This window comes from Archocentrus centrarchus, chromosome 2 (genome assembly GCF_007364275.1).
Source record: "Archocentrus centrarchus isolate MPI-CPG fArcCen1 chromosome 2, fArcCen1, whole genome shotgun sequence".
NCBI lineage: Eukaryota > Metazoa > Chordata > Actinopteri > Cichliformes > Cichlidae > Archocentrus > Archocentrus centrarchus.
The window spans coordinates 6,185,390-6,211,757 of record NC_044347.1 but is presented as its reverse complement, the minus strand read 5'-3'; the positions used below and the strand labels follow the sequence as shown (position 1 = coordinate 6,211,757).

At 43.2% G+C, this 26,368-nt stretch overlaps 1 protein-coding gene across 1 annotated transcript in view; it reads right to left on the bottom strand.

The window, feature by feature from the left end:
* The window catches only part of LOC115798407 (NLR family CARD domain-containing protein 3-like), a 46,385-nt gene extending 24,259 nt beyond the window's left edge, over positions 1 to 22,126 (bottom strand). Inside the window, exons 1-6 of the mRNA XM_030755255.1 lie at positions 21,854 to 22,126; positions 12,370 to 12,455; positions 11,143 to 11,221; positions 9,661 to 9,886; positions 7,752 to 9,528; positions 5,900 to 6,073 (exon numbers count right to left, since the gene is read on the bottom strand). Of these exons, the coding sequence (XP_030611115.1) occupies positions 5,900 to 6,073; positions 7,752 to 9,528; positions 9,661 to 9,886; positions 11,143 to 11,221; positions 12,370 to 12,455; positions 21,854 to 22,126 (2,615 nt within the window). The remainder of the gene's footprint in view (positions 1 to 5,899; positions 6,074 to 7,751; positions 9,529 to 9,660; positions 9,887 to 11,142; positions 11,222 to 12,369; positions 12,456 to 21,853) is intronic.
* Positions 22,127 to 26,368: the final 4,242 nt, after the last annotated feature.

The window sequence follows — 26,368 nt, the reverse complement described above, 5'->3', positions numbered from 1 at the left end:
TGCAGAGCAAAGACTTGCCAGTCTCCGTCTACCTGCTGCATATCTGCTGACTGCTTTATGCCTGATAATGTGATGTTTTCCTGCTAGGTGAGCATTATTGGTAACGTGCTATGTTGTCTGTGTTATGATTTTACGTTTTATGATCGTACCAGGTCGTCGGTAATTCAACATAAGTTAAGAGACCCAACGTCTGTCTTACCGTGGGTATTGTGAGTTAAGATGACTGCTACTCCTGTTAGTCGTGTTGGCCATGTTAGCCATGTTAAGTGAAATAGTTAACTTTTATCAATGTCCAAGAGGTATTGTTTTGGAGGAAATGCAATTTATGTCAACTTAACAGTGCTGAGTATTTTATTTAGTTATATTTTTGTGATATATAATATTATACTCTGTTTCAAAATGGAGACCACTGCAGTTACTAGGGGAACGGAACTCCCGGGCTTTAGAGCGCGAGCGCGGCTGCAGAGCAAAGACTTGCCAGTCTCCGTCTACCTGCTGCATATCTGCTGACTGCTTTATGCCTGATAATGTGATGTTTTCCTGCTAGTGCATTATTGTGGACAACAGTGGCGAGAGCGACATCGCTGAAGTTTACCTGTGCCTTTTGGTGGAGGATAAAGACGCTGTTGATCTTCCGGCATCTTCAGGCGTCAGCCACCATCATCTTTCTGGGTTGCTATTCCCAGTCAGGATAACCCCGCTCAACTTATTCGTCCGTATGCACCATACACACACATAAATATAGAGCTCTATATAAACATTTGCTCGTTTGCTGGCCAGCACTTTATTTTTTTTGCTAAGGACCCCAAAAGGGAATATTTGATTTTAATTTTTTTTTAATTTTACTCTCATATAGAGAGAAGGACTTGGTATGCGTCAAGGAGACAAATATAATTTGTCCCACATAGTTCTGAAGCGTGTTCAAGTGAAATAAGTTGGTTAACTGTATTGACTGTACTGTTCTGTTGTTTTCCTTTTATGTTGGTGATTTTATGCCCAAGTTGAGATGAGATTGGATGTGTTTCAGTCCAGTGAATTCTAATAAACAGAACTGGTTGATAGTAAACTGCTATCTGAACCCGAGTAAATTCTATTCATTGGTTACAGAACCAGCTCCCAGCTTGGATTCAGGAGACAGACACCCTTTCTATTTTTAAGATTAGGCTTAAAACTCTCCTTTATGATCAACCTTATCCACGGGTTTCTGTAAGAGCGTACGTAGGCTGCCATGACAGACGGCTACTTCCGCTGTACGGTTTTATACTTCCGGTTACCCAAAGTTAGAGCCAGAGTTAATGATAAAATTCGGTTACTTTGTGCTGTAACGGGCGGCTTTATTAGTTGGAACATGAGCTGGGGTTCAACTTGTGCTGTTGACAGTTGTCACTACATCAGTCTGTACATTTTTTCAAATTATTTTATTCTGTAAATTTGTTCTTTTTCTCCAAAATTATACTACCCAGTTGCACATCCTATTACCGTATTTTTTCCTTATGTTTTAAGTTTTCCTTTAATGTACAGCCTCTTATTTTTTTACTTTATTTTATTTATAGTGTGACACTACAGCATACAGCCTACACAAAGCTTAAACAATGCCTGCCTTCATGTAAACACGTAGCAGTTAGCAAGATGACAGCTGTGTGTCTCCCCGATCACAGCCTTCAGCCAGTCCAGTGTTTCTGTTTCAGTGATCTGAACACTCTGATATCCAGATCAGTGATTTACCTTCCACAGAATAGCTGCAGCATCACTACATGATTTCTCTAATCAGCGATACAGGAACAGCTGACTGTCTCCACCACTCCACTTTCCCTTAGCATGACCCATGCTAACGCTTAGCTTGGCCGATGCTCTGGCTCGGCTCTACAGCTGCTTTAAGGAAAACAACGTTGCCTTGTTTGTTAAGCATTACTTTATTGACTTTACTGCTTTGAAGGTAATCTGATGCTCTTATAATTACGTGATTCCTCGCCATCAACACCTTCGTAAAAAACAAGGTAACTGATAATGTCGATGTAGCTGACTTCAGGCCATAATTTCATGTCATTTACACAAGTGACGGGTGAGGCACTGTTACCTCGCTGCTTTTTAAAACATCCCTGCAATGTATCCACCTCTGATGTGGTAACATTTAGGCCAGGTAAAAGAAACTGCAGTGTCAAAATGTATAAATGAAAGGCAAGTGTGTAAGCCTGCAACTGTAAACAACAGCGCAAACGGAAGTAAACTACCGGCTTCCGCTATGAATTATGGGTAACGGCGTGAAGTCAGGAATACTGTGGATAGTTAGGGCTGGATCAGGTGATCCTGAACCACCCCTTAGTTATGATGCTATAGGCCTAGGCTGCTGGTGGTTCCCATAATGCACTGTTTCTTTTCATTCATTTTATTTACTTTGTTTATATTCCACTCTGCATTTAATCATTAATTATTATTAATCTCTGGCTCTCTTCCACTGTATGTCTTTTGTCCTGTCTCTGTCCCCTCAGCCCAACCGGTCACAGCAGATGACTGCCCCTCCCTGATCCTGGTTCTGCTGGAGGTTTCTTCCTGTTAAAAGGGAATTTTTCCTTCCCACGGTCGCCAAGTGCTGCTCATAACTCCACAATTCACAACTCTCTTCAATGGAGCAAACTTCATTGCATTTGCAGAAGTACAGACATTCTTTTGTTATAAAGTACTGGTGTTAAAAAAAATACTCTGGAAAAGGTTGAAGTACCTCTACCAGAGTAGCCTGTAGTTTTTTACTTTTACTCAAGTAAAAGTACAGGCTGTGAAATGTACTCAGAGTAAGAAAGTAAAAGTATCTCTTTGGAGCACATTTCTTTCTATTGTTGAGCAAAGCTAACTGAACCTTGTGCTGCAGCTGTCTGACTGTTTTCAGCTGCTGGGACTGAAGCAGAGTGGATGAGATGCAGATGAGTGACAGACTGATGATGATGATGTTTGATGAGGAGATACACATTAGAATTCTGCTTCACAGCTCTGAGTCTGAATACACAGGTTCCTCTCAAATGTTTTATTTTCTCCATAATTCATATTACAGTTTAACCAATAAGAGGACAGTAACATTAACACAGTTACATTAATATGAAGCCTGAAAGAACTGCAGAAATTTTGATACAGTGTTATTAGAGCAGAAACTAAAGTCCGCACACCTAAGGAGCTCCTGAGAACAAAAAACTAGGCATGAATCTTTTTCGCGAAAGTACCAATAGGAATACCATTCTTTACGGCAAATCCTTTCATCCTCCCGCACTCAGAAAGAGTTTACCTATATCACAATTTAATAGGATACGTCGTATCTGCAGTTCAAATGAAGATTTTATGCTTCAGTCGACAGTTTTAGAGAAACACTTTATTGAACGCGACTACAAGCTAGAGTGGATCACAACAGCCCGTGACCACTTCTCTAAGCTTTCTCAGATAGACTGCTTTAACTATAAGAAACCTATAAAGTTTGACTCCAATATTAACTGCATCATACAATACACTCCTTTTTCTATGGACTTAAAGAATATCATAAACAAGCACTGGCATGTAATCAGTTCACTTCCGACCCTCATATCTCTCAGCACACCACCTCGTATAGTGTATGTAGCGCTCCCCGTAAATAGAAATATTAATAGGGGTAGGGCTTTTGGGTTCTTATGCTATATTCACTATGTTTTAACCCTGATTAAGCCAGTGTCAATTTAAGCCTTGGATTTAGGTTACACAGTACCAATAAAACCTTTCAAAACACACTTTTTAAAACTCACCTTTAAGGGTTTCTGTCTCTCCATGAGTTTTAATCAAAAAACCTGTAAACACACTTTTCAGATGAAATGCTTTCTACTTATCTATAAGCTATAAACAAACTCACAACACAAGTTTTAAGAAACAATATGAACTGATTTACTTAAAATTATTAGTTTTGATCAAAAGATAGAAAAAGCAAACACAATTACATTAAACTGTCTTCAACATTTAACTGACTCGAACCCATTTGTGTAAAGTCACAACCAATATAATATGTGGGCCCACATACACACACCTAAAGCCGGCAAACTCAAAATTACTTAAAACCAAATAAAATGTTGCAGGCCTGGTTCATGGCTAGCGTACATGGAGGCCCAAAACACACTGGCCGTTTCACTCTTTAATGAGCCAAAATAAAATGAGTGGTACCTTAGTATTTTGGTTGCTGGTTTGTAATCCAACAGTCAGGTAATTGCTCGGAAGCAGATTTATATATTAACTGGATTTGAACAATCCCTTTTAAACTAAACCAAACACATTTTCTAACCGGGTTACATGTATAAAAGACCACCCAATCTTAGTAACTTTTTAGTGGGAGCCTCTCTTCCGACTCCGAAACCTGTCCACCTTCTAAATTCTATTTCATCGGGCATTGTGGACGCTGTACACAATGCAACTTTACCTACAAAACCAAGACATTTAATCATCCTCGGTCAGGCAAACTGTTTTATATTAAAGTTATTATCACTTGGCAGACCAGCAATGTTATTTATATGCTTAAATGCCTGTGTGGCTTGGCATATATAGGTAAAACCACCAGACCTTTAAAAGTTAGAATCTCTGAACACCGTTCTAACATTCGTAATCATGATACCAGGAGTTCGGTTGCTATTCATTTCACGCAAGCTTTGTGTAATATTTCTGTTCTTCAGTATCTAGGTGCTGGATCAGGAACACATCTAAAACCTGCAGGACACCAGCTCTTGAGGCCTGGAGTTGGCCACTCCTGATCTAGGCATTGAAGCCATTCAACCTCCATGCCGGGTGGTAATGTAAATGGTTTACTATTAAAACGGGAGGCATATTGGATTTACACTTTAGGCACACTTGCCCCTAATGGACTCAATGAAGCGTTTGATTTCAGACCCTTTTTACAGTATTTCTGAAGATTCCTATATTCTATTATGGTTCATTTATTGCCACTCCTACTTGATTTGATTTTATATTTCGCTAAAATAGAGTGATATATGTATACCTGTTGATCCCATCTTTTGTATTTTGTAATTAATATTATTCCTATTGTAATCATTACCTCGATGACTTACACTCTTACATCTATTTTTAATGGATGTAAATATCACTGCCCTGGCTGATGTTTATTTGCCTTAAAAACCCACCTTTTGCTTTACATGTATCTCATGTGTTATAGGTAAATGTTATGCTCCTTCCTGTCAACAGGTAGTATTTTCAATCACATGACCTAATTATCGGCGGGCAGGCATATAATTGTGTTGCGTTTTGCAACATCTGACTATGTGAAGTCTGAGGAAAGGCAATCAGCCCAAAACATAACTCACCTGTTCGAGGTAAATAAATTGATATTCTCAGGAGCTCCTTAGGTGTGTGGACTTTATTTTCTGCTCTACTAGTGCTTTTTGTCCCAGCACCTTTTTTTTTTTTTTTAACTCCTCTGGATGTGTGTGCTTTTTCTGTTTTTTTGATATAGGGTTATTAAACATAGAAAACAGATGTTGGTGTTTTGGGGCATTTTCATGACAGATTTACCAGCCAGTGATATTGTTGGTAGTCTAAATTTTAATTTGCATATTTCTACCAGACCCCCACACCATCCAGCTGCCCCTGAGTTATTTATGTGTTCACCATTTGTTCACCAAATGTGTTCCACCATTTTCTCAGTTACTGGCACATGCAAATATAGACTTCACTGCTTGTAAGCAGCTGTTAACTGCAAGAAAACTGGAAGCTTTGCACTTGTTCAAAGAGCTAAAAATCTGGTTTTAGATGCAATGAAACTTAAAAAAAAAAAAAAAACACTTTGAAAGAGATTTACAAGTAAGGACATGTCAGGAAATAAATTACATGTAGCAAGTATTTGGTAAACAGATCTCAGATCAAATCACAAACCACATGATCTGACCTGAGTGTCTCCAGTTTACAGCGGGGACTCTCCAATCCAGCAAACAGCAGCTTCAATCCTGAGTCCTGCAGGTTGTTGTTACTCAGGTCTAGCTCTGTCAGCTCACAGTCTTCTAGTTGAAGAGAGGAGGACAGAGCTTCCCAGCTTCTCTCTGACAGGTTACAGCTGCTCAGCCTGAAGACATATAACATAGTGCAGGGTTGGGTTGATGGACGATGTTATCAACAGAGGTGACCAAATTACTGACATTCTGTACTTAAGTAGAATTACAAGTACTTGTGTTAAAAACTACTCTGGTAAAAGTTGAAGTACTGGTTCAACTTCTGTACTCAAGTAAAAGTAAAAAAGTACAGGCTCTGAAATCTACTCAAAGTAAGAAAGTAAATTTTTTGGGGTTTTTTTGGTTTTTTGGAGGACGTTTCTACCTCTTTCTTACATCTTTCTCCATCTGAGTGAAGTTTTCGCTCATTCTTTGCTCTCCCTTAAAATACAGCAGCTGTTCTTTTAGCTAGCAGACACACTGTGTGACAAACTGCACACACTTTTTTTGTCCTTTACGTTTTCTGTCACTTATTTTCCTCACCGTACCGGCATGCAGCCTCTATGTAAAGCGCAACTTCCTCTAGCTCTTTCCGGTCTCCGAGCGAGCATTGCAGGAGCCTCTCCCTCTACCGTGTGGGGTGTCTGTTCCCTCACTCCCCCCCCTGTTGTTGCAACTTCCAAGAAAAAAGCTCTCTGACGCGTTAAACTTCAAGTAATGAGCTTGTTTTGAAAATGTAAGAAGTAGAAAGTACAGATACTTGTGTAAAAATGTAAGGAGTAAGTAAAAAGTAGTCAGAAAAATAAATACTCAAGTAAAGTACAGATACCTGAAAAATCTACTTAAGTACAGTAACGAAGTATTTGTACTTCGTTACTTTCCACATCTGGAAAGTAACAATGATCAAAGTGACAGGCAATAGCTCATCTGTCAAAGCAAGCTTTTAATTTAATTTCCTCATTAATGCATTAAATTGATATTATCCTTATTCTGAGTCATAATCAATTCAATCTGCTTTGCTACAGTTTCATCTTCAATCTTGCACAAACAACTGAGACTTGCAACATAGACGTGTCTGAGCGTCCAAAGACACATGCTTTGAGTGTGTGCATATGTGTGTGTGCATGTGTGGACTGACACTGATCCATCAGCATTATCAAATGAGAGAAAATAGGAGGATGATATGACTGTTGGACTGATATTTTTTTTTAATCAGAGTTTAATGCAACTGCATTCAGACATGCTTTCACCTCATTTCCTTAACTTGTTCCTTCCACTGTACATTTCTGTTATCACTGTTCAACTGATATCGCGCCAGCGTATGTTCAGTAATTAAGGGGCTGAATCAGAAAGTGGTGATTGTCAACGTGCTTCTTCATGCTGAAAGTGAGAAACAAACACTCGGTGTGCCTGTTTGTGTTTCACTCATTTTTTTTTTTGTTTTGTTTTTAAGATAGCAATACCACAACGGCAGGCTCTTCTGCATCGCAATGCCACAGGGGAAACTGGACATTGAAGCAAACTGCCCAACATCTTAGTTTAATGTTTCAGATCATCAATGAAATTTTAATATTAGAAAAAGATAACTGCATTTTATATTTACTAAGTATATCAAATGGTGATTTAATTCAATTAAATGAAAATAATAAATGAAATCAATTATTTATAAACTACATGTCTAATATTAACAATGGTTATATTATTAAAATTTGTTTGCTGACAAAATACAAAAACTAAGAAATTATTAAGTTTTCATACCACTTTATGGATCATAAGAAGAAAAGTAATTTCATTTTCTAAGTCATAACTTACAGAGCTTTGTTGGAGGTTTTGACCACTGGCAGCAGCCTCAGCAGAGCCTCCTCTGAAGCAGAGTATTTCTTCAGGTCAAACACATCCAGATCTTCTTCTGATGACAGTAAGATGAAGACCAGAGCTGACCACTGAGCAGGAGACAGTTTATCTGTGGAGAGACTTCCTGATCTCAGGGACTGTTGGATCTCCTCCACTAGAGAACGATCATTCAGTTCATTCAGACAGTGGAACAGGTTGATGCTTTTCTCTGCAGACAGATTCTCATTGAGCTTCTTCTTGATGTACTGGACTGTTTCCTGATTGGTCTGTGAGCTACTTCCTGTCTGTGTCAGAAGACCTCGTAGGAGAGTCTGATTGGTCTGCAGTGAAAGACCCAGGAGGAAGCGGAGGAACAAGTCCAGGTGTCCATTTGGACTCTGTAAGGCCTTCTTCACAGCACTCTGGTAGAGGTGTTTCTCTGTCTGGGAGGTTGTTTGTTGTTCTTCCAGCAGATTGACTCCAGAGCTGATGAAGGTCAGATGGACATGAAGAGCAGCCAGAAACTCCTGAACACTCAGATGGATGAAGCAGAACACCTTGTCCTGGTACAGCCCTCTCTCCTCTATAAAGATCTGTGTGAACACTCCTGAGTACACTGAGGCTGCTCTGATATCGATGCCACACTCTGTCAGGTCTGATTCATAGAAGATCAGGTTTCCTTTCTGCAGCTGATCAAAAGCCAGTTTTCCCAGAGACTCAATCATCTTCCTGCTCTCTGGACTCCAGTGTGGATCTGTCTCAGTTCCTCCATCATACTTGACCTTCTTCACTTTGGCCTGAACCACCAGGAAGTGGATGTACATCTCAGTCAGGGTCTTGGGCAGCTCTCCTCTTTCTCTGGTTTTCAGCACATCCTCCAGAACTGTAGCAGTGATCCAGCAGAAGACTGGGATGTGGCACATGATGTGGAGGCTTCGTGATGTCTTGATGTGGGAGATGATCCTGCTGGCCTGCTCCTCATCCCTGAATCTCTTCCTGAAGTACTCCTCCTTCTGTGGGTCATTGAACCCTCTGACCTCTGTCACCATGTCAACACACTGAGCAGGGATCTGATTGGCTGCTGCAGGTCGTGTGGTTATCCAGAGGTGAGCAGAGGGAAGCAGGTTCCCCCTGATGAGGTTTGTCAGCAGCACATCCACTGAGGTGGACTCTGTAACATCAGTCAGGATCTCAGTGTTGTGGAAGTCCAGAGGAAGTCGACACTCATCCAGACCATCAAAGATGAACACAACCTGGAAGTCTTCAAAGCTGCAGATTCCTGCTTCTTTGGTTTCAGTAAAGAAGTGATGAACAAGTTCCACCAAGCTGAACTTTTCCTCTTTCAGCACATTCAGCTCTCTGAAAGTGAATGGAAACATGAACTGGATGTCCTGGTTGGCTTTGTCTTCAGCCCAGTCCAGAGTGAACTTCTGTGTTAAGACAGTTTTCCCAATGCCAGCCACTCCCTTTGTCAGCACTGTTCTGATTGGTTCATCTCTTCCAGGTGAGCCTTTAAAGATGTCTTCTTGTCTGATTGGTGTTTCTGGTCTGTCTGGTTTCCTAGATGCTGTTTCGATCTGTCTGACCTCATGTTCATCATTGACCTCTGCAGTCCCTCCCTCTGTGATGTAGAGCTCTGTGTAGATCTGATTCAGAAGGGTTGGGTTTCCTGCTTTAGCAATGCCCTCAAACACACACTGGAACTTCTTCTTCAGAGCAGATTTAAGTTCTTGTCGACAGACTGGAGCAACGTATTCTGAAAATGCAATAATAAGCTATTAAAATGAATTATTGTATATTAAGTAGGCCAACATGTTGGTCCATCTCTTGAGACATTAGTAAACATTTTATTTTTGCAGCAGCTTAATCTTCAGAGAAATCCTCTTACTGCTCTGCAGACGGTCAGCCAGCTCCTCCTGCTTCATTCTCCTCAGGAAGTGCAGTGTGATCTTCACAAAAGCCTCTCTGCTTCTCTTCTGCTCTTTATCCTCACCCTCCAAGGCCGTGTCACCCTCCCCATGACTCTCTAAGCATTCTGGGTAATCTGGACTCAGAACCTTCTGGATCTTCTTCAGCTCGTTCTTCACAAAAGTGATGATGTTGTCCTCCAACAGCTGGAACAGAATGAACGACCCAATCAGACTGAATCATAGAGCCAAACATCAGATCACAATGAGAATCTACTGGTCTACATCAAAGATGTTTCTAAAATAAATGCAGTCAAACTTCACTCATTTTAGGCCACTGAGATTAAAAATGATGCTTAGTTGTTGGTTGGTTCTAGTTTCCATGATATGCTTCAAGGTCTGTTTGAAAACCAAAACTTCTTCACTGAAACCAGAAACCACTAAAACTTTCAAATCTTATGATATTATCTCTATTTGACCTTTGACCTCTAATCTGACCTTGGATTTGACTTTCCTACTAAAGTCATCTGTCAGTATATCACAGTTGACTTATTGCAGCTTCACTGTATTGCTTGTTTTGTTTTGTTTTTTTAAATATATCTAATTTTATATTGTGCAGCTTTTGTATATCACAGGATTTTGTGGTATATAGGTATTTAGTTAACTCCCCATAACTATGTTCACACTTCTGGTGGGCTGTCTTATCGTCTACACAACAGTCATATTTACCTGTATTTTGTTTCCTTCCTATAAATAAGGTGCCAGCAAATATTCCCATGCAGGCCAACAGTGGGTAGGTGTGGGTGAACTGTGGGGTAGTGCCAGAACAGTTTTGCCCTTTAGGGTCCCTGTATGTGTTTTTTATGTGTAGCCCATTGAAAACCATCATGGTGACCGTAGAGGTCAAATGTGCTGTAGCCCCCACATGGATTAGCCTGCATGGGCACCATCTGTTTTCTTTGAGCTGTGGGGTTCACACAGGATTTCCTTTGAGGAGCCCAAAAGGGCAAAACTGCTATGGGCCCCAAAAGAGGGTTTGTGGGCAAACACACATGTATATATTTGTAAGGATGTTATAATATTGTACAAGCAGGAGTTAAAGTGGTCTGGAAAATTCAATTAATGAGCAATTAAATCTCACAAATTACACATGAATATGACTGTGGTGCTCCAGCTGACAGCATAGAGATACTTGCTCAGTAATAAGAAGATAATGACATCCACACAAAATGTTCTGATCACTTCCTCTGCATTTCCTCTGTTGCTGCTCTACATGGTTCAATAAAAATGGTTGTGGAGCATCTATAGACAGAGATCAAAATCCATAAGAAAAAGCACATTTTCTCTGTGAAGCAGACATCTTTGGTAACAATGTTGAGCAGTGCAATCCACTGGTGTACAAAGTGCAGCATGGAGATGACTGAAAGAACAGATGTAACAGTAGTTGTTGTACATGTACAAACCATAAATATGGAGTCCAGCTGTGTTTGATGCTGCTGGGCAGACTGACCACTGGGAACCTCTGAGCTCTCCTGATCCACTCTGTGAAGGAATCATGAAGAATTAGCTCTCATCCACACAGGGACCAACACAAGCTCAAAGTCCATGAAGTGATGTTTGGATGAAGAGTGAAGCAGATGACTCCCTGTAGCAGCAAAGCTTTACTAGCCCTCAGTGATCCCACTGAGAATCTACAGCTCAGTCTGCAGCTGTTCACAGCTTTCAGCTCACTGTGGTTTAGTCCTAACAGCTCTCACCAACTCCTTCACAAAGATTTCCTTTCAGCTGAAGCGCCCTGGAGTAAGACAGTCTCTCTCTCTGTGCTTTCACTGCTGAGCTCCCAGTTCTCAACAACTTCCTCTGAGTCACTAAAACACTATAGATCGAATGCACTGTGTGAAATGATTTGGTTTGGAAGTAGCACTGATCAATTCGAGCTCTGCTTCCTTTCAACAAATGCCTGCTACTCTTTGGAAATGTCTTTAGGAGACTCAGCATTTCCTTCCATCAATCTGTTTATTAGCTGAAAAATAATCAGTGTGATCTTTTCTATCTCTGCGTATTAGAGGAACTAATACATGCTTCTACATTTAGAAGGCCTGACTGCAGTATTCTGCTCTCTGTTCTACCTACAAATGTTAGAAATAGAAACTAGAACTGATTCAGAACTGCATCCAGAATGCTTACAAGGACCAGAAGGAGAGAAATGGTTCCACCTATTTGAAGTCCCTACACTGACTGCCTGACAGTTACTGATTTGAAAATCACTCCACTGTTTCTACTGTTTGAAACCTTCATGCTCACATGGAAGCAACGTATGAACCATTACAGCCCCTCAGACATGTGAGGATAGAACAATGATCCATAAACCTTCATGAAGACAAACGTGTCAGCAGGACATCAAATACAGACTCACAAAGGTGTCTCCTGTGTTTGAAGCACAGCTCAAAGGAGCCCCCTGCTGGAGCAGCTGCAGTCCTACAGACACTCAGCCTCTTCACTACACAAACACCTCCTACAACATCCATTCTTTACACTCTGACTGCTGTGTTTGTGCAACAAACTCCAACACACACCGCTTCACATATGAACACAGAAATGTGTGTGAAAAAGAGCTGAGCTGACATTAAACATGATGGAGAATTTATTCAGAAACACTGAGTCAGGAACAACATTTAGACACACATTACCTCTCTGCAGGAGGAGGAACACCTGATTTAAAGTGAACACCAACATCCTTTGACTGGTCGCTCTTTAAGGACACACAGCTGGGTTCAGGTTCAGGTTCAGGTTCAGGTTCAGGTTCAGGTTGGTTCCTGTGAATAATGATGCAGCAGTGATGTGAGTGCTGAGCTGTGACATGGAGAAGAGTCATGGACAGTTAGAGATGGTCATCTCACCTCTGAGCTTTGGTCTGGCTCTCATGTTCCCCACACAGAGTGGTTTTAGAGGGAGGGACTCCCTCCTCTCTGTCCTCACACTGATCCATGCTGCTGAATTCACATCAGCTCACACACACTTTCTACCTTCACCTGCAGAGGAAACACACATCAGCCCAGCACACACACACTGATTCACTTTGACACTGTGACGTGTACTTAAAGTACTGAAAGTAGATCCTGTTACACTCAGTAACATGTAAGCTGTACTTTGAATCTGTACAGGCTGAAGTAACTGTAGCTGTGAAAAAGTGTCGAGCAGAAAAAAGAGAAACAACCTGCAAATATTCAAATATAGTAGCAGAACTTTAAGAGAACAAAGAAGTAAAGTACTGCAGTAAATGTACTTGGATACTTTTGTCTAAAACAAAGGAAGAAAGGATGCTGTACAGCTTTAAACCACTCGTTCTTCTGAAGTGAGGACACAAACAAACTGCTCTCATCCACGGACTCACACTCACACACAAAATAGCGGCATGCTGGGCCTCGTTGTTCCTGTTGTGAGTCCGTTACCGTGAAGTATGGAGCGGCAGATTTGTGGTGTTTCTAAGCTGCACACAGCTGATGTTAGCCAGGAAAAGCTCACAGACTGCTTCATTACCTTCACACGGAGCTTCACACGGAGACGATCATCTGCAGCTCCGAGTTCAGGAGAGAGAAAGTGAAAGTTTAACAGGAAGGAAACACACAGAGAGGCGTTTGAGGTCAAGTTCACAGTCAGGAACATCAGAAACTGATCAGCTGGGCTTCAATTCTGTTTCCATCTTTAGAAACATCTGGAAACATTTGGAGGATTCACAGAAACCAGCATCACTGTCCTGTTCCTGAACGCAGCCTCTAAAATGATGTGTTTATATTGTGAGTCTGAATTCAAACTGCTTTCACTGCATATGAAAGAAAAGAGTGCAGTTTAGTTTGAGTGGTTTTAGCTGAGCTGTGTCCTTAATCACATGTGAACTGAACAGTTTGTATTGTTGAGGAGCAGGAAGCCTCTCAGTGAGCACTGTGAGGAAATCACTGTTTTTCTCTGGGACTCTTTATCTGCTTTATCTTTGACACAAGTTTGACTCTCAGAGGAAAGCTTCTTCCACATGTCTGTTTCATTAAGAGTTGAAGTATTCGCTAATGGCTGGAGTACAAGAAGAAGTACATTTGTTACTTTACTGCCAACAGCAGCCAGGACCACAATGAACCCTGACCTCCAGGAGGCTCTCAGGATCCAGCTGCTCCAGAAAGCTGTTCCTGATAATCCAGAACATTTAAATGAGCACATCTGGAAATCAAAGACAGAACATTTATTTAATGTGACCGAGGTTTTTACTGTCCTTTGTCATAAGACACAATAATGTGCAGCGCCTCTCAGTGTACAGAGATGAATTATTGCTCATTTGAAATCAGCTGCTAAAGGCTGAACTGCATCAAATGTGCAGTAAAAGTAAGTGTGACACATGATCACAAAGTTGTGAGCTTCTCTCTTTACACACTGCGCCCTCTGGAGGCCAACAAGCCTTTCTCTCCAAGAGCGCAGCACAAACGTCTATCCTCTTCCTCTCAGCTGTAGATAAGCTGCTGCTCCAACATACTGCTACATAGAAGATGGCTGATGCCACCACAGAGTCATAGAAGGTCTTCAGGAGTGCCCCCTGCACTCCAAAAGACCTCAGCCTTCTCAGCAGGTAGAGTCTGCTCTGGCCCTTCCTGTATAGCGCATCAGTGTTATGAGTCCAGTCCAGTTTATTGTTCAGGTGAACACCCAGGTACTTATAAGAGTCCACTATCTCAATGTCCACTCCCTGGATGTTCACCGGTGTCTGTGTGGTGGGTCTGCGCCTGCGGAAATCCACCACCAGCTCCTTGGTTTTAGCGGCGTTGATCAGGAGGTGGTTCCGCTGGCACCAGTCCACAAAGTCCTGAGTCCACTGTCTGTACTCTGAGTCATCCTCACCTGTGATGAGGCCAACTATGGCAGAGTCGTCAGAGAACTTCTGCAGATGGCAGCGTGGGGAGTTGATGGAGAAGTCTGCAGTGTAGAGGGTGAAGAGGAACGGTGCCAGCACAGTTCCCTGTGGGGCCCCCGTACTGCAGACCAGCCTGTCAGAGACACAGCCCTGTGTCCTCACGTACTGTGGGCGGTCAGTGAGGTAGTCCAGTATCCACTCGGAGATGTGGTGGTCCACTTCTGACAGTTCCAGCTAGTCTCTCAGTAGTCCTGGCTGGATGGTGTTAAAAGCACTGGAGAAATCAAAGAACATGATCCTCACAGTGCTTCCAGGCTTCTCCAGGTGGGTCAGAGCTCGGTGCAGGAGGTAGATGATGGCGTCATCCACCCCGATGCCAGGCCGGTAAGCAAACTGCAGCGGGTCCAACGAAGACGACACCATGAGGCGTAGATGGTTGAGGACCAGCCTCTCGAGGGTCTTCATTAGATGCGATGTCAGGGCTACTGGCCTGTAGCTGCTAAGATCCTTTGGATGTTTGGTCTTTGGTACCGGTACCACACAGGAGGTCTTCCACAGTTGTGGTACTTTCCCCAGCTTCAGGCTCAGGTTGAACATGTATCCCATGATGCCACACAGTTGATCTGCGCAGCACCTCAGGAGCCTGGAGCTGATGCCGTCTGGACCAGCAGCCTTTCGCACCTTGATCTTACGTAGCTCCTTCCTCACATGATGAGTTGAGAGGGACAAGATGGAGGTGGGGGATGGGGGTTGTGAGATGGAGTCCTCAGAAGTGAAGGGGGTGGGTGATGGCTGAGAGCTGAGAGGTGTGAGGTCCCAAGAAGAAGAAAGGTTGGCAGTCATTAAAGATGGTGGGGCTGACAGCAGGGGGGACTGGGCTGGTCAAACCTGTTAAAGAACTGGTTCAGGTTGTTAACCCACTCTAAGTCTCCCACAACCCTAGGGCTTGGTTTGTGGCCTGAAATTGAGTTCAAACTCCTCCAAACCCCACTGATGTTGCTCTGCTGTAGCTGGTCCTCCATCTTCTTCCTGTAGATGTTTTTTCCATCCCTGATTTTCCTTCTCAGATCCTTCTGCACGGCTCTCAGCTCCTCCTTATTTCCTGATCTAAAGGCTCTCTTCTTCTCCTTCAGGAGAGCCTTTATTTCGGAGTTGATCCAGGGTTTGTTGTTTGAAAAACACCGTACCCTCCTGGTGGGCACAGTGTTTTCCACGCAGAAATTTATGTACTCAGTGATGCAGTCCGTGATGCTGTCGATGTCCTCCCCATGAGGGGCACAAAGCTCTTCCCACACAGTGGAGCTAAAGCAGTCTCTCAGAGCTTCTTCAGTCTCCTCAGACCATTTCTTCACTGTGTGTGTCACAACTGGTTCTCTGTGTACCAAGGGTTTGTACACAGGCTGGAGATGAACCAGGTTGTGATCTGAGCCCCCCAGGGGAGGCAGAGGTGATGAGCTGTATGCCTCCTTGATGTTGGCATACAGTAGATCCAGTGTGTTGGTATTCCTGGTGTGGCAGGTGACATACTGGGTGAAGGTGGGGAGAGTGGAGGACAGGGAGACGTGGTTAAAGTCCCCTGAGATCAGAAAGAGGGCCTGTGGGTGCTGTGTTTGGAGTCTGCTGGTAGTAGCATGGAGGACATCGCAGGCTGCAGCAGCGTTAGCAGAGGGCGGCACATACACAGTTATCACAATAACATGTGAAAACTCCCGAGGAAGATAGTACGGCCTCAAGCTAACAGCGAGCAGTTCAATGTCCTTACTGCAGAGCGTCTCTTTGATGGTTAGATGTCTGGAGTTGCACCATCTATCGTTCACAAACACAGCCAGACCCCCGCCCCTCTTCTTACCACTCTCCTTGGTTCTGTCGGCACGGATCAAATGAAAGCCGTCCATGTTTATGTGTGAGTCCGGGGTTAGCTCGGTTAGCCACGTCTCCGTCAGGCACATGAGGCTGCTCTCCCGGTAGCTCCTTTGATGTCGCGTTAGCGCCGCCAGCTCGTCCACTTTGTTGGGAAGAGATCTCACGTTCCCATGATGATGGACGGGATGACGGGCCTGTACCTTCTCCTCTGGCAACGACGACCTATGCCCGCACGTCTCCCGCGTCTCTTCCTTCTCAGTTCGCGGGGAATATCAGGTCGTTCTGCAGGAGTAGGCACAGCGGAGCTCCCGATGGAGAACAGCTGGTCCCGAGAGTAAACAATAGGAGCATGGCCACTCTCGCAGTCTCCAAACATAAACACCATAAAAAGGGTAAAAAACAAAAACAAAGTTTTCCAGAAAAAAGTCTGCTCCATCATGAGGAAAAAGAGCAGAAGATACAGAAACTCAAAAACACATCTAATACTAAACAAAATGAGAAAAAACACGAAATGAGTGCGGAGCTGCTGAAACTGGCTGCCTGCTTGCGCGGCGCCGGAAGCGGAAGAGTTTCACTAAATCAGACAAAAGGATGAAGCAGAGAGAGAAAATAGATCTTCTAGATATCTATATCTATGTGTGCGATTGTTTTAGAAGAACTCTGAATAAGGGAATCGTTACATTTCAGACAGCAACAATGAAAGTGGAATAGAGGAAACTACTCTGGATGACCTCTAATTTCCTGCTTCTAAATTCAGATAAAACTGAAATTCTTGTTCTCGGCCCCACAAATCTTAGAAACATGGTGTCTAACCAGATACTTACTCTGGATGGCATTACTTTGGCCTCCAGTAACACTGTGAGAAATCCTGGAGTCATTTTTGACCAGGATTTGTCCTTCATGCACATATTAAACAAATATGTAGGACCGCTTTTTTGCATTTGCGCAATATTCCTAAAATTAGAAACATCCTTTCTCAGAGTGATGCTGAAAAGCTAATTCATGCATTTATTACTTCTAGGCTGGACTATTGTAATTCATTATTATCAGGCTGTCCTAAAAGCTCCCTGAAAAGCCTTCAGCTGATCCAAAATGCTGCAGCTAGAGTACTGACAGGGACTAGAAAGAGAGAGCAGATTTCTCCCATATTGGCTTCTCTTCATTGGCTCCCTGTTAAATCTAGAATAGAATTTAAAATTCTTCTCCTCACATACAAGGTCTTGAATAATCAGGCCCCATCTTATCTCAAAGACCTCATAGTCCCATATCACCCCAACAGAGCACTTCGCTCTCAGACTGCTGGCTTACTTGTGGTTCCTCGGATACTTAAGAGTAGACTGGGAGGCAGAGCCTTCAGCTTTCAGGCCCCTCTTCTGTGGAACCAGCTCCCAGCTTGGATTCAGGAGACAGACACCCTCTCTATTTTTAAGATTAGGCTTAAAACTTTCCTTTATGATAAAGCTTATAGTTAGGGCTGGATCAGGTGACCCTGACCCTCCCTTAGTTATGCTGCTATAGGCCTAGGCTGCTGGGGGGTTCACATAATGCACTGTTTCTCATTCACCTTATTTACTTTGTTTATACTCCACTCTGCATTTAATCATTAATTGATATTAATCTCTGGCTCTCTTCCACAGCATGTCTTTCTCTCCCCTCAGCCCAACCGGTCGCGGCAGATGACTGCCCCTCCCTGAGCCGGGTTCTGCTGGAGGTTTCTTCCTGTTAAAAGGGAGTTTTTCCTTTCCACTGTCGCCAAGTGCTGCTCATAGGGGGTCGTTTTGACTGTTGGGTTTTCTCTGTATTATTGTAGGGTCTTTACCCACAATACAAAGCGCCTTGAGGCGACAGTTTGTTGTGATTGGCGCTATATAAATAAAATTGAATTGAATTGAATTGAATTGAATTGAATTGAATTGAATTGAATTGAATTGAATTGAATTGAATTGAATTGAATTGAATACTCTGAGAGGTGGCTTCATGTTTCTACAGCTTATTTTAGTCTGTTTGTCATCTCTCTATTTCAAACAGTCACAACAACTTTATTCATTAATAACTGCATTGTAAAACGTTTCAGCTGTTTCTGATGACAAAGATAAACTGAGGAAAGTGGAAGTTTTTCAGCTGGGGTGAGTTCATCAGCCTCCATATACTAAAAGTGTGCGAGCAGGAAAACTGCACAGGTTTGTACTGTGTAAAGGGAAATGCTACTAAAAATCTCTGCTGTCTGCAGGAGACGGGGAGGAGGAGCCCCTGGAACTGGGCTCCATACAGAGGTCAGAGGTCGCTGTTTCATTGATGCTCCACAAGCTTTGACTTGGACTCAGGCTGAGGTCATACAGATGTTTGACTGCAGCTGTTAATGCTTCCAAGGCTCTGTGCTGTGTGTGTGTGTGTGTGTGTGTGTGTGTGTGTGTGTGTGTGTGTGTGTGTGTGTGTGTGTGTGTGTGTGTGTGTGTGTGTGTGTGTGGTCTGCATCAGTCCTGCTGACTCTCTCTATGGGAGCAAATCTTCATCTATACAGTTTGGGAGAATCCATTGAAATTCAAACCCTCCTAAAAAGTCACACTCACAGGTTTCCATTAACATGGATCGGAGGCTCTGATGCAGCAGAGCTATAAATGTCAGCTAGAACCTGACAACTACTTCAAAAGCTCTTTCATCAAATTGTGACATCATGATTTTCTGATGTTTCCAGGAAGGTTCTTGGTTCTGGAGTGACGGCACATTTACGCCTTTTTCTACCTGCTGTCCTGGAGAGCCAAACAACCATGGTGGCGAGCAGCACTGCATCCAAATGAATCATTGAGGTCAAAGAGCACATCTGTATTTGCTGATTAAAGACATGAAAGAAGTGGAAAACATAGATGCCGATGTTTGATGCAGAGATAAAAAGTGCTGGGATGATGCTGAGTGTCGTCCACTCGTCCATCCGTCTGTGTGATGGTGATCTGGTGATTCCTCAGCTGAGCCAGTGACAGGAAGAAGCTTCCAGCAGCTCATTGCTTCCATGTTAGTGTGTGAATCATCAGCCTCATATAGAACTTTATTTCTTCTCCATCACTGGAACTCTTCTTAAGGAAGAACTGATTCTGATTTCTCTGTGAGTGCAGAGGTTACCTGTAATCTCTACTAACTGCTGCATTCTTTCATTCTGACAGATATATCATGCAGAGGGAAAGAGCTTTAGAAAGAAATGATATACATACGGTATATCTCTGCACAACAACAAAAGCTTCACTACATCAAATGTTGAAGAAACATCTGGATAAACTGTGAGCTCATCACACTCTCATTACGCTCTCTTGATGCTCACATTTACAACAAGGCAAACCCAACACGACCTTTCCTGCACGACCACTAGAGGGCGCTTCATGTTGAAACGTAGGTGTTGGTGGTAAGAAGGTGCTGTACAAACGACCTATGAGGTGGTTTAGGGCGTTTTCTCCCCTGCAGTTCGTTCACTCTGCTCTGAATCAGCTGATGAGTTTGTAAACTTGTAGCTTTTTTCCTGTGGTTTGGTTTCTTTCCACTCAGAAAAAACTCCAAGCCAACTCCAAGTGAAACCAATCTCACATCTGCAGAAGCGAACCGCACCAAGGGGGAACCGAACCAGAGTCAGACTGAAACGGACTAAAGAGCGCAGGTGTGAAAAGAGCCTTAAATGAGGAGAGTCTCACACAGGAGGATGAACTGCTGCTTGGCTCAGTGTGTGTTTGATTCCCGCTGGAAGAAAGATGTTTAACAGAGACACAGACACAGAGAGAAACAGGCTCTGACTCAGTGACACATTCAGACAAACACTGAGAGAAGAAATGATGTGAATCATAACGAGTGGATATTAATACTAACAGTCATTTCTATAATGTTGTGTAGCGGGGAATTCTTAGTGGAAACTGCTCCTCTCCTGAGTGCTGCTTGTGAATGCAGCATGAACCCTGAGTCCTCCTCTAGCTCTCTAATCAGAGCTGATTATAGGGCTCACCTGGAGTCCATGGTTCAGGCTCTCCTGGCTTTTTGCTCTGATCTTGGTTGCAGATGGCAGTGATGCTCACAGGTATGTGGGAAATGGATTCAGTGTGTTTAGATGAGCTGTTAGAGCACATTTAGTGCTTTCTTTTCTCTTCTAGTCTCATCCTGCTGTTTGTGGAGCGCATTCATTTCCTTTGGTGCTTGTTTGGCTGCCCAGTGCCTGATGATGGTGAGCAGGATCACAGCATTAAGTGTGTAGTGTGGGATTATAGTAGGGTGGAGCACAGATAATCACTGTTTCTCCTTTTTATAACTCTGTCCTGCTGCTGTGCTGTTCAGGCCTGTTTTATTGTGTTTGAGCTTATGTGAACAAGTGTTTCTATTTATCTGAGCTGCCCTGTTTTTGGTGTCTGTGGTTATGAATCTGTTTGTGGTTAGTGTCTGTAGACTGCAGGGTCATTTTTGATCTGAAGTTTGAAGCTGATTAAATGTAAGGATTCAGCAAAACAATATCAAGGAGCACCAAGTCTAGAAAAAAAATCCAGACCCTGGTCCTATCGGGTTCTCAGGCTGTTTATCTCCCTGATGTTCCTTCCTGAGTGAACAGGGTAAGATGACCCTCTCACCAGGAACTGTGGTTCTGCTCTCTGAGAATATTTAAGCTCTGGGCAGAACCTCGATCACCTTTGTCCCCAAAGTGGAGCAGAAAGGTCACCTCTGTCCTTCCAGGCTCGCTAAGGTCACCACTTTAAAACACTTCCTCCCACAGAGCAACAACTGAGCAGAGGGAATAACTCAACACATGAAAAAAGCCATTTAGAGTTAATTCCTCTTTTATTTATTAATAAAGAAAAATAACATGATTACAATGATAAAGCACTTAATGTTAAGGAGACCTGACAGTCACAGGTACAATATTCCAACAGGGAAAAAGAATAAATCCAGAGGAACTCCTGTCCTAACTAACACACTTCTCTGGCTGACTACTACACACACACACACACACACACACACATACATATGTTCCCCAACCACCATCTTCAGCATCAGTTGTCTTTTATAGAGTGGTTACCTCCTCCTTTTGCATCAACACATGCGTAAAAAGATTATATGGGATATATGTATATAAAAATGTAATTAATTTTATCACATATTACAGAAACAAAAACATGAAACTGTGTAAGGACATAGTTGCCTGGAATATAGGCCTGCCAGACTCTGCATCCCACAGACTTTTTGGAGCCTCATTGTTTGAGCGATTTACTCCTGCTAACATCAACAGACCTGTGCAGGCTTGGAGGTCGACCAGGTTGATTTCTCTCCAGGTGTCTCCAAACACACGCTTCCCCTCCAGGTTTGTCACCTCCAGTAAAATTCCCTCAGTGGACTCTGGTAAAAAGAGTTGGAAGCTGGACTTGATGTCATCCACATGAGATGTCACATACCATGTTGGCCCTGGAGTCATCTTTATAACACCAGAGCAAGTGTCCACTCTTGGACTGGAATGTCCACTCAGGTGCCTGTTCTTCAGGTGTCTCTCCTTCTCCATCTGTTGACCAGTCAGTCTCTTCAAAGTCTGGATCAAAATCTGTGTTGTCTTTCACTTCTGAGACATCTTCCTCTGTCTCTGGTTCAATTTCAGGGCCCTCTTCATCATGTCCAAAAACCTGGACCAGAACATCTTTGACAGAGAACTGCTTGGTCAGTGACCTACTCATTGTGCTCAGAGTAAAAGGAGTGAAAGGCAAACATCAAGCTATATACATATGGGGGTCTGTGTGAAGATGATACATTGATAAGTCTGGAAGGTGTGGCTCATGTGGGGGACAGACACAAAAGAGTGGGAGAGAGACATTGTTCAGTCTGAAGTGAGTGAGTGACTTGGAGTGGTGTGTGTAGGGATGTATTCTGTCTGATGGATGAACATAGTCTGCAGTAAAATAAATGTCAGGATGAACTCTGGCTGCTCACCAAACTTGTGTTCATTGGACAATAATGTGTGAACGTCTCTGAGCAGTTTGTAAATTGATGTTTTGGGTCAGTGCAGCTCAGTGATTCCTCTCTGATATCACAGTTTGTCTCATCTGCAGCAAACTAACTGCAGCTGACATGAACTGAATCATCTGAGCTGAACTGAGCTTCAGAGAAACACAACATCCTGATATTCACTGTGAAGCTTTGAGTGGAAAAAGACAGAAAAACAACATGTGGATCCTGGAATAATGGCAGCTTCCATCTTTAAAGGACTGAAGAGGAAGAAGTTTACAAGGAATCATTGAGAACAGTTTCAAACATCAACTGATTGAATCCATGAATCTGAAAACGTGTTTGTGAGTGAAAGAGACAGACATGTACAGACTGAACTATCTGTTCAACAGTCAGAGTTTCTCTGACAGGAGGACACTCTTTACACTCAACTCAGCACAGAGACACTGAGGCTCTATCCCAGAGTCTAAATCCAGGATAAAGAGGTTCAGTGAATGTGGTGTTGTAGGTGTGGAGGTGGATCAGGGTGTCAGAGGAGACTCTGTAGAAGGACAGAGTGCCAGCAGGACAGTCCACATACACTGCTACTCTGTTAGACACAGAGGAGGAGGAGGAGATAGAGGATGTTCTTCTGTTGTTGTGCCAAACAGAGTAACCATGATCAGAGCAGTACAGACTCCAGGACTGATCATTCCCTCCAAGCACACAGTCATCTCTGTTTCCTTTCCTGCTGATTCTTCTGTAACTCACTCCTATTTGAACCTCTCCTCTCCACTCGACCTCCCAGTAACAGCAACCAGTCAGACCATCTCTACACAGCAGCTGAGGCCGATCAAATCTGTCTGGATGATCAGGATATGACTGAACCTCCTCCACATGTGTCACCTTCCTGTTGTTTTCAGACAGTTGTATTTTTGTGTTCACTGTGTTTGTGTCGATTGTGAGTTGACAGGAATCTGATGGAGAGAACAAACACAATCCAGCTGCAGTTATTGATCCATCATCTGTTCATTGATTGACACTTTGATGATGACTCCTGACATCAGAGATGTGAATGAGTGATGTGACAGTTTGAAGATGGTTGAATGTGTGCTGCTTTGTTTTCATCAATCACATTAAAAACACACTTACACTTCCTCAGACCTGGGATCAGCCATCGGACTCCGGCAGGCTCCACCCTGAAAGGAGGAGGGGGGTCAGAGTCTCTGTCAGCATGCACACATGGACATTACATCGCTCTCAGACACACACTGTTAGACACTGATAAAGGAACAGTCCAACATTTTCACATGCTCTTCAATCCATTTGTTGATCAAATTGGTGAAAATTTAAACTGATCCTGGATCTGTCAGGTTTTTCAAGCAGTTGTTGGGTTGACTGTCATAGCAATAAATCCATACAGTCAAAGTATGGCTGCACTGTTAGTGATCAGTGCACTGATGATAACATGAGCTTTTCACATGGAGAGAACATTGTGTGATCTTGCAGCTCTTCTCAGTTATTACTTTAACAGAGGTTCTGCTTCAGAAGACAGATGTGGGATTTTCCTGCTGCTGCCTGGAATCTTTTATAGAGCTCTGAGGAAGAGATCCCCTCAATATGACTATGAAATTAGCTGATTCATATTTTCAGCACAGATACAGGTCATCTACCAATCAGAAGGTTGGTGGTTTGATCCCTGGCTGCTCCTGTCTACATGTCAAAGTATCCTCGGGTAAGATACTGAATCTTTCTCCTGATGTGTTCAATGTTAGATGGAAAACACTGAGATGTAGCAGAACATGCTAGTATGAATGAAGACATGTTGTACTGAAGTGTCTGTTGCTCTGTATGGTTTTTATCACTCAGAGTAATTAGATGTGAAGGCCAGGATCAGAGACCTCCTCATTTCCATATTAGTGTTGGACAGATGAGACTAATATACATCTCACTTCCTCTGGGACTGGCATCAGCCACTGCTATAGGTGAAGACACATGTAATTGGAAGTAGATGTTATGAACATGTGCAACAGAAAAACAGGATGTTCATTGCTATATAAACGGGTGCCTTCTGTGCATCAGGGAGAAGACAAGTGGCCGTCTGTCCCAAACACAGCTGGGAGTGTTCAGCAGAGAGTTTCTTCAATACATCTGTACAGCATCGATCTCAAGACACAACAGTATAAAACGCTTTGAGGGCACAAGCAAAGTAGAAAAGTGCCATCTAAGAACTCGTCCATTTACAAAGACATTATTCCCTCCGTGCTTCCTGTCTCATTGTTGTCTGCACCTGGATCTTGTTTTCCCCAGCTGTGTCTACTTCCCTGATTGCCCTTGTGTGTATTTATATTGTTGTCTTCTCCTCAGTTTTTGTATCACTGTTTGTTGTTTCCTCTGTTTGTGTGTTCTGGACTTTGTTCCAGGAAACATTTAAAACTCAGTTTCAAATTAACCCGAGTTGATGATCAGCTGATCAGAGGTGGTTCAGTCAACTTTGAGTTTGTTCACCCTGAGTTAATCACACATGTGATTGAGGAAAGAAAGCCATCATCAGTGGAGTTCTGATCACTAGTGATGGTAATAATAAGGCCCCGTGAATGTGTCGAATCTTTCCGGCCAAATGTTTCACCAAAAGCCTGATCACACGACGCCCCGTTTAGCAGCTCATTTAGGAGTGCTGACACCTGCTGGTCATTTGATGTACAGCAGTCCTGCTGTGTCATTGGCTGGCAGATCTTTTAGCATAATTATGCAATTCTGTCAAAATCTGCATTGGAGGTTTTGTAAAGCCAGACTAAATAAATCTATGCTGATTGTGGTGTATTAATAAAATAAGATTAAGATTAAGATAGTGTTTATTTGTCACATGCACAGTTATACACAGTACAATGCACAGTGAAATGTATTTGTACCTGAAACCATATATACACACACATATAAATAAGAAGAATAAAAATAAAAAAAAAGTAATTCACACTATACACTATACTCTATATACTATACACTATACACACTTTTATAAATTATAATATTTACATTGTGCAATAATGGTCCAGTTAGGGCTCAGAGTTGAGCAGACGGATGGCTTGTGGGTAAAAACTCTTCTTCAACCTTTCAGTCTTAGCCCTCAGGCAGCGGTAACGCCGGCCTGATGGGAGCAGGGAGAAGAGAGAGTGTCCGGGGTGGCTGGGCTGTTTTAGGATCTTCATGGCCCTCAGCCTGCACTGCTTGGTGTAAATGTCCTGCAGGTTGGGGAGGGTGGTTCTGATGGTCCGTTCAGCTGAACGAACCACCCTTTTTAGGGCCATGAAGTCCTGCTTGGTGCAGTTTCCCATCCAGGTGGTGATGCCCCCCGCATGATGCTCTCGATGGTGCAGGTGTAAAAGTTCCTGAGCACCTTGAGTGGGAGCTTGAAGTCTCTCAGCCGCCTGAGGAGGTAGAGACGCTGTCTGGCCTTCTTCACAGTGATGTTTATGTGATGAGTCCAGGACAGGTCCTGTGAGATGGTCACTCCCAGGTATTTGAAAGTGTCCACTCTTTCCACCTCAGCACCACTGATGACAAGTGGATGGTAGTCCCTCTGCTGCTTCCTGCTGAAGTCCACGATCAGTTCCTTCGTTTTGCTGACGTTGAGCAGGAGGTGGTTCTCCTGGCACCAGTTCTCCAGGCGGGAGACCTCTCTCCTGTAGGCTGTCTCCTCATTGTGAGAGATTAGTCCCACAACAGCAGTGTCGTCAGCAAACTTGATGATGACGTTGGACTCTGACGTGGCCTCGCAGTCATGGGTGTACAGTGAGTACAGCAGAGGGCTGAGCACACAGCCTTGGGGGGATCCAGTGTTGAGGGTGAGGGAGGATGAGGTGAGGTGACCCACTCGTACCACCTGTGGTCTGCTGGTCAGGAAGCTGTGAACCCACCTGCACAGGGATGGGCCCAGGCCCAGGTCCAGCAGCTTAGAGACCAGCCTGGAGGGAACTATGGTGTTGAATGCTGAG